The sequence below is a fragment of the Betta splendens genome, chromosome 1 (assembly GCF_900634795.4).
Source record: "Betta splendens chromosome 1, fBetSpl5.4, whole genome shotgun sequence".
NCBI classification, from domain to species: Eukaryota; Metazoa; Chordata; class Actinopteri; order Anabantiformes; family Osphronemidae; genus Betta; species Betta splendens.
The window spans coordinates 19598355-19607160 of NC_040881.3; the positions used below are offsets into that span (position 1 = coordinate 19598355).

General features: G+C 40.9%; 1 protein-coding gene across 2 annotated transcripts; it reads right to left on the bottom strand.

Annotated features, from left to right (window-relative positions):
• Nucleotides 1-1018: 1018 nt before the first annotated feature.
• Nucleotides 1019-8488, bottom strand: ccdc40 (coiled-coil domain containing 40). Of its 2 annotated transcripts, none has more exons than XM_029137742.3 (19): nucleotides 8342-8488; nucleotides 7898-8020; nucleotides 7719-7794; nucleotides 7310-7416; nucleotides 6950-7033; nucleotides 6388-6607; nucleotides 6036-6193; nucleotides 5807-5929; nucleotides 5511-5632; nucleotides 5014-5257; nucleotides 4708-4890; nucleotides 4387-4632; nucleotides 4063-4276; nucleotides 3719-3888; nucleotides 3534-3625; nucleotides 3156-3270; nucleotides 2777-2965; nucleotides 2543-2701; nucleotides 1019-2119 (listed from the first exon to the last, which is right to left on the bottom strand). In XM_029137742.3, the coding sequence occupies exons 2-19, from the start codon at nucleotides 8006-8008 to the stop codon at nucleotides 1868-1870; spliced, it is 2865 nt and encodes a 954-aa protein (XP_028993575.1). In that variant the 5' UTR covers nucleotides 8009-8020; nucleotides 8342-8488; the 3' UTR covers nucleotides 1019-1867. The 2 variants fall into 2 exon arrangements, with proteins under 2 accessions (XP_028993575.1, XP_028993650.1); XM_029137817.3 differs by lacking the exon at nucleotides 8342-8488 and adding an exon at nucleotides 8115-8304.
• Between the last annotated feature and the right edge of the window lie 318 nt (nucleotides 8489-8806).

Sequence of the window (8806 nt, forward strand, 5' to 3'; positions counted from 1 at the left end):
CGGTTCATTCTCTCCGTGTCTTTGTGGACTTGTTTGCTAATTCGAAACGTCATCATACCATAAACCTCAGCCTCACTTTATTAATGATTGCAGCCACATTTGTTTGTTGACTGGAGTCTGTGGATCAACGGAACAAAGCTTTTCCTCAACATAAAAATTCTAGACAAAACACAGGGTCTGGTCTCGGTCAGTAAACACACATACCACTTCAGGGACAGAGGCAAACACTGGCCGGTGAGGTGCAAAGTCCTCGGTTGGAGAAGGAAGCAGAATCGTAGATCCACGTGGTGTAGACTGTCAGAGAGTTCAAGGTTTTCTCACAGTACTGTTACACGGCTACCTACTGTACAGTTAAATAAAACCGCTGGACTGAACCTGACCTGACATTCAGTGGAAAAAGTGAAATATAGTGAGTTCACCCTTATGACTATATGGCTACAGTATATGGCCTTTTAAAGTAAAGCAAAGCATAAAGGCTGAAAACAGGAGACTGAGTAATCAAAAGACATAGACACTGACTGAGTCACAGCTATATTTGTATTTCCTATTACTTTGGTTTTAATTTTAAAGGCAATGTTGCAATATCATGCAATGCAAGGTTTGTATGCCAGTAAATATGTCAGACAATCACAGTATGTACAGTAGTCCTCCAAACATCCCCTTAAAACCTTTTACTTTAACATCATCAAAAAAAACATCGTCAATAGTATTGGGTTCAGTTGGAGGGTCTGTGTGGAGTTGTCTGCATTCTCCCACAGTCTCAGTTAGGTTCATTATTAATTCTAAACTGTCCTTAGTCCTTATGAGTGGTTTCTTGTGTATCTAAGTGTATGTGGCCCAATACTGGACCGGGGACTGTCCAGGGCCTCCCTGATTATAGTCTGGGATAGGATCCAGGATGCTTGCATCCTTTGTCAGGTGCAGTGAGACATGAATAGACAGTGAGTGAGAGGTAATTACTAGATGGTCGTCATTGTGTGCAATTTTAGCAGTACTGCAGGATTAGGGTGGTAAAAAGAAGCTGTTTTTTTGCAAAACTTCTTTTTTTGTTTTTTTTTTTGTATTATTGTTGATTATTATTTAATCTTACAAACTTACAGTACTTAGAATCGTATAAGGTTGTTATACAACTGACATGCAGCATACATATCCTCCCAAAAGTTTCTTTGATTTGATTTGAATCAACCACCTAAAGCAAGTGCTTCTTGTATGAACTGCAAAGGAAAGAAAGGCAGTTTGAGTAAGAGAGAAGTGAGCTGAGATGTCACTGTACAGTGTACGTGCCTCTGGAAACTCCTAACAGAGACAGTCAAGACAAGGTTGGGGCAAAGCATGAGATCTAAACTGGTTCTACTGCATTAGTTACAGTATACCTCTCTTCTTACAGAACAGAGGTATTTTTGTGTTGAAATCACCTCTGTCACGTACAAGCTGTGTGTTGATGGAAGTACTGCAGATACTTGGGTTATTTCTGTCTGACCCCCGAGGACGAGACGAGTGAGAGCTCAGGGTTTAGATTTAGACCAACACGGCAACCAGATGGGATCAGTTCATTTTACTAGTACTTGACATGCAACAAGTGACTGATATGTTTCTGCAAGGTTGACAGTACTTATGGTATTTGATGTTCACATATCATCAAAATTGGTTATTTTTCGAACAGCACACTAACAAATATGACTAACTTATAGTATTTTTATTTTGTTACAGCTTTTCTCAAACAGTTTCTCATTCAAAGTGTTCAACAGCAAACAAGGAAGTTCTAGTTTACTAATCTTGAGTCATCTCTCTAATCTAATCTCTAATGATCTAACGTATCCTCCTCTCCTTCAGTACTCACTCTTTATCTATTTTAACCCCCTCACTCTCACGGCATTTCCTGATCCAGGGCTTGTGTGCGCGCTGCCAGAGCTAGCGACAGTCTCCGGAGCGCCCCTTGGTGCTGGGGTAGCTCCTCACCCACACGGTGCAGGACGGTGCTGACAGTATGCACGCGCTCCATTTGGTTTCGCAGAGCGGTGTCCACAGACTCAGTGTTGGGGGAGGCCTTGTAGCTGCCGTCACACACCCCCTGCAGCTTCTTGGTTCGACTCTGCAGTGCCACCAGGTGGGCTAGGTTCTTAAGGGAAAAAAAGATACTGTAAGATAAACAACCAGCCCACTGTTTACAGTTGGATGGTGTTGTAGATGCAGATTGCAACACTGACAACACACAATGGAAAAATAATGAGTACTCATATGTGGTGTTCTTAATTAGTGGGAGGGTTTTCCCCGAGGGACAACTATGATTCTCAGATTGGTGGAGGAAGACCTGACCAAGAGTCATGCTCTAAATAATACTGTCACCACACCTTCACTAGAGTTATTGATGTGTGTGTTTTAGGTCTGAATGGACACATACCAGTGTCTAGTGCTTTGTGATTATCCAAACAATGGAGTAAGTGTATTGTGTAAGAATTGTGGGAACTAAACTAAAAGTTTAACAAAGTAACTGACAGAATGTATCACTGTTGTGTAATGCTGTACAGCATCTCCTCCTTACCCTGTCTTTAGTATCCTGAAGGTTTCCAATGTCTGGGTCAAGGCCGTAGCTGTTGCTGCACAGTTCTATCAGCTGCTGCCTCTGTTGTTCGAGCTTGTCGCTCAAGCTCACCTGACTTTCTCGTTGCTCCCTGATCACCTGTTCATACTCCGCCACACGCTGAAAATAAGAGTATGAAGTGATAAACCCTCCAGTCACATTTGCAGAAACTGACTTGCACTCCTTCTACTGTACCTTATGCGTGTCCTTGATCTTGGCCTGCAGGCCCTGTGTGACTAGTGTCAGTTCACCCACTGTGGTCTGTTTGTGGGAACTGTGGAGCATTGCCTCCCTGCGGAGCACTATGGTCTCCCTCCTCGCCACCGTTGCTTCACTTTCCCTCAGCAGCTGCTCCTGCAGCTTCATCAGTTTGTTAAGTCGCACCTTCACAGTCACACACACACACGCATATCAAGTCTACAAACATTAGCAGTTGAAACACAAGATAAACGCTTGGTGCATTTGCTGAAGGGATACTAGAAAATCATATACTGTACACTGTACTGTAAAAATAATTAGTGTTTACTTTATCTTTGATTAATCATAGTGTGCTATACTATACTGTATACTGTACCTCCATACGGTGTATCTCAGCCTTCATTGTCTGAATGTCTCCCAAGCCGGAGTCCACGACTGAATGAGTCTCTTTAATAAGCTGGGTCTTCTTCTCCCACAGCATGATCTGCCTCCTGCAGGCCACACATGCACATAACAAAACATTTTCTTAATAGCTCATGGCTCATGCTCAAATAAGAAAAATAGAAACAATTTATAAAGTCAATAACCTGTCAACAAATGATAAAGAAAAGACATGGAATTTATGAATCCATGAGATCACAGAAAACACTTGATGTTACTATTTATGTAAATACATCTACACATTTTGTTTGATATTACAGAGTAATTTATTGGAAGATAAACAGATAATTGTGAACTTAAATATGAGACTGACTCAGCTTCCACCAGACAGTTGAGGAGACGTTCTTTTTCTTCTTGGGTCTTTTCATATTTCATCTGTATTTCAACGCACTCCCACTCTGCTGCCTAGAAACACCACATGTGATAAAAATTGTTTACTATATAAACAACAGAACGTACAGTAAAAAAATGGAAACAATCACAGTGGACTGGTTCTGCCTTGAGTCTGTGAAGGATGTCCGACTCCATCAGAGTGCTCTCCTGCTCCAGCGCTTGGCTCAGCTGCCCGTTCTTGCTCAGCAGGGTGTTGAGTTTCACCAAGTCTCCCTTCAGCATCTTAGCATTTTTCTCCAGTTCTGCCTGCTCTCGGTGTTCAGCGTCTGTCTTATCTGGTGGGGTTAGTACAGATGTTCGAAGTTAGGTGCAGGCATGTTTTCATCTTGCGTGAACTGCTTTTGTTACAGTAGATGTTGAATTCTACTAAAGTCACTACTAATCTTCCAACTGACTGATTTGGACTGACAGCTTAACTAACTAGCTAGTTTTAAAGTACTAGTACGTACTCCTCAAGCGGATTTTCTTTTGCTGCATGGCTGTGCACTCTGTCTGTAGTTTCAGCATGTTCTTGCTGTTGGCTTCTATCTCCTGCGTCAGCCCTACTAGGGTGCCTTGCTGTTTCATCCAGAGCTGCTGGTCATTTCTGATATTTGTAGCCAACTTCTCAATCTCTGCCCCCAACGTCTCTATTTGGATTTGCATAGGACTCAGGTCTTCATGCTATGAATAGGACATGAGCAAAGTCAGTAACCACAAAAGTTTGATTATTATATTCAATTTAATTCTACACATTAACAGACAACCATTGTTGCTTCCTAAGAATGTCTTACCCCAGTGCTGGCTGTGATTTGGCAGATCTTCTGGTGGTACTTGGATATCGTAGCCTGCTTCTGCCCAATGACTGTAATGAAGGAAGAAACCTTGGCCTGGTTGGACGCCAGTAACTGGTTATATACTGAAATCTCCTCATCAAGGGCCTCCTGGGTTGTGGCCAGGCTGTCCACATGTTGGCTAACCTTGCTGCTCTCTAGTCTCACCAACATTAATTCATTTTCCAGCTGCCAAAGCTGAGAGATCTAAATTGGAGAGTGCTAGATTATTAAAATATCATACTAATCTGTCTCGTGTGGTTTCTAAATTCCTGTTTTTACCTTGTCTTTCTTTAGTGTGGCCATCTTGTTGGTGAGCCGTTGAGAATACTTGGCAGCCTTGTTGTGGGTGAGCTTCTGCTGCATATTGCTCATGACCTTATCTTCCAAATCTAGACGCACTGCACTCTCTTTCTCCAACTGCCTCCTTAGATCATTCACTTGAGCCTGGTAGGTACTGGTTTCCTGGAATGATGAATAAAGAGTGTGAGAGAGAAAGTAAATCAAAAATGAAAGATCAGAAGGTAAAAACTAAGACTGTAGATGTAGCAACAAAGACCCAATGAATAGGCACAAACGCCTATTTACCTTTGTAAGGCTCGAGAGGGTGGACCCTGTCTCCCTCAGGGTACGGAGACAGGTGCTGTAGTGAGCTTGAAGGGCCTCCTGCTGCGCCTGCTTTTGACTGATTAGCTTTTTATAGGTGGCACAGTCCATCTGGGACCAATTCAGCTGCATAGTTAGTGTCTCATTTTGCTCTTGTTCTTCTGTGATAGCTTTCTTATAACCTTCAATCTCTCTGCCAAGTAGAATCACCTGGTGCTCAACCTCACTAAGAGAAACATAAAAAATAATTATTATTTATTTTTTATTTAATTCTTCGTATTATTTAATGGTTATTGATTTGGATACGTGATCCCTGTTAATTTATATTCGCTATATACTACTTAAATATCAAAATAGATCAGAAATAAATGTTTAATAATCTCCATGTAAAATTTGGAGTTGGGTGCACATGTACATACTGTATGTTGTAAACTTACACACAAATGTGAATGATAATATTCCCTTGCCCTTATTCTCACCCCATGGCCTCCTGCATTGCACTGAAAGCCTCATCGCGTTTTCTCATGCCCACCAGGCTGCTGTTCCACTGCTGCAGTAATTGTTTTCGTGCCATTAACAGAGACTCCATTTCCATCTCAGCCTATACACAAAAGCCAAACAACATGAGCGGACAACAACAACGTCACTAGTTTTCCTTACTGTACATTTGTTTAGTGGCAACAATTACATTTTAGATGCTACTGTTACTCAGGATCCTTTGCATGTGCTAACAGCCAACTGTCAGGTCTCAGGTCTTATTCCATATGATAGTTACCTCTGATAGAGCCTCTTTGGCGGTCTGTGTCTCCTCTGCTTGGGCTTGGACCTGGGCCTCATACAAGGCTATCTGCTGCGTCAGCTTCTCCATATCATTTATTAGACGCTCCACATAAAGATCCTAAACAAATGGAATATTAACGACTAAACTATAATAATTTAACCACATGTACATACATTATAGTACAATAATACATGTACATATACAAGCTTTTCATTAATCCGACCTGCTTCAGTTTCTGCCCTTCAGCCTGGTTCTTCTCAGCTCCTGCTTTATTTCGGGCATTCTTCAGTGTTTTCAAATTGGAACGCAGATCTTCACTGACTCCTTGTGTAAAGATGAGTTGCAGCATCAGGTTGTCAACCTCTGTCTGCAGCTGAGAGGCTATAAAGAAATGCACATGCATCAACACAAATAGAATCCTCTGATGTACAGGATTTGGCAAACACATTTAAAAGTTTAAAGCTTAATTAAGATTAAGATATGATTTTAAACGTTACTTTATTCAAATTAACAAACATATACTGTACTGTAATAGTTGAGTATATGTTATAATAGTTAAGTCAATACAGTCTCACCCTTAGCTTTGGCTTCCCTGTCCTGAATGGTTATATTAGAAAACTGGCTCTTCATTTGATCCAGCCGATCCTGTGTCTGTTGATGTTGGGCTTCAGCCTGTGCCTTGGACTGATTGCGGCCCTCCAGTCTGGTATAGAGTCTGGCTAGCTGCTCTTGAATCCTAAAGATATTAACATCTACCTCCAGCATGTGCTTGGATTCTACCTTCTCTGTTACAAGCTGGGGATGTAGAAGTAGAAGCAAAATCAGTAATCAGAAAATAAAACTGTTGAGATAATCATTACATGTCTTTATTATTTGTTGATCCAGCTAAAGAGGTTTAGTGACCTAAAATACTTTGTTATTGTCATGCATGTATTTCTAGAAGCATGATTAAAACATAACTTTACAGATTTCTGTAAATTATTACACAGATCAACACCACCACTTACTGGATATACTGATACCATGATGAAATAGACAGGAACTGTTTACATCTACATGTATATACTCTATCTGTCTATTTAACCAGGCCTACTAATAAAGCCAAGTAATACATATACTGTATTGATGTTCGGCCACCTTTTCCTTCAGTGCCAGGTTGATCATCTCCAGCTGCTTGCTGAGCTGACTGGTAAGAGCAGCTTGATGCCTTCTGACCAGTGGCTGCCAACAAAACAAAATGAATGCATTTATATAAGGACATCAATTTACATGATTTCATCGCTGTGCACCATAACCCTGCATTATCTTATAGGAAGCTACAAGAGGATGATATTTATAAATGCTAACACTGCCACTGTAATTGCAATTTTGTTACTTCAGCTCATATTACACCAACATAGGGCATACAGATGTCTGACACTATTATTTCCTTTTCATCTAAAAACATTCAGACAACTTTTGAATTGATTGAAAAACATTAACGGAGACTTGACAGACATGCTCAGGGTCAAACACAATGAAGTCCTCCTCCTCTTGCAGTGGCTCTTGATCCTCCATGTTCTCTAATGTGCTTAGGATGTTGAGGTCTCCAACAACGTCTTGAACTAAAATAAGGTATATTAACATTGTTCATGCACACATCAAACACAAATGATAAACCTTAAAACCATAGACTATTAAACATGTATTCTGTAATACATATGCAAAAATAGCAGGCTGTCTTTAAAGGTAACTTCTTACTGTGTTTCTAATTACATGTGGTAATTTTAGGCTGCTACTGTAATTTTACATGGTAATGTGTTTGGGCAAATAACATTTTCCTGTAATAACTGTTTCAGTTTACATGCTGTCATTGGATTCCCCGAATGATGGTAAATGATACTGTTTGAACTTTGTGGCTGCTGACCTGAATGTGTGGCTACTGGGGGGTCATCAGCTGCATCAGTGAGGTAGAGATTATCAATGTCCTGCCCTGAAAGATCCTGTGAGCGCGGAAAACAAAGACAAGTGATGATCACGTTCTGTAAAAACATATAGTAAGTTGCAAATAAAGCCGCTTGTGCCCTAATTACTGAGATGTGATACCTCTTGGGCAGGTTCCGCTCCATTGTTGGGCCCTTTTTGTGGCTGGACGCTTTCCTCATTTTCAGTGAAGCCGTCCTGCTCCGCTGCTTCCTCACCTCCAGCGCTCTGCATTGGACCTAGTTACTGTACGACGAAAAAGTGCTATTAGCATACAGTACTTAACAAACTAGCTAGCACCAAGTTTTTTTCGGAGAAATGTTAAAAACGCAAGGCCTACACATTTCACTCTATTCGTCTGTGCCGTGAAAAAAAATCATGTCCTTCACGGTATAAATTGGAAACGATAGCTTATCGGCCTGTTGGATAGCTCTTAATAACTGAGGTGAGCTAGCATGAACCAGGTAGATAGCTAGTTAACGCTAGCGCTGTTAAAATTCTGCATATTTATGAGGCACCAGCCCTACCGATATTTAGATAATTTTTGATTATGTCACTTAAACTCACCGCTGTTGCTTTGTCAATAAAAACTACGCTACACGTTGCTAGGCAACCGTAAACTTCCGTTGGGGGAGGCGCAGGGGCGGCTCTAGCGTCAGGCCTTTAGGGGCGTCCGGACCCTAATGAAGGGCTGAACACAATAGATAACCAATAAGTATAATCTGAATATTTATATAATGTTGTATTTGACAGAAATACCGCCTTTAATTGATTAGCAAAGTTATTTAACCCTTTTCTTCTTGCTAACCTCTACACTGCAATACTTTCAACAGTTAACAAGTGCAAATTTAAATATATGATGCCAAGAGTTGTTTGCTGGTAAAATGCACATATCAAACGCTGTGACTGTACATCACCCACCCTCACTCACTTATGCATGCACTCCCTTTCACATTATCAGATGAATCGTGTCTATGAAACGTAGCTTGCTATTTATTCTTAAACCTGACATTGTTAATGCTTCATCATCAT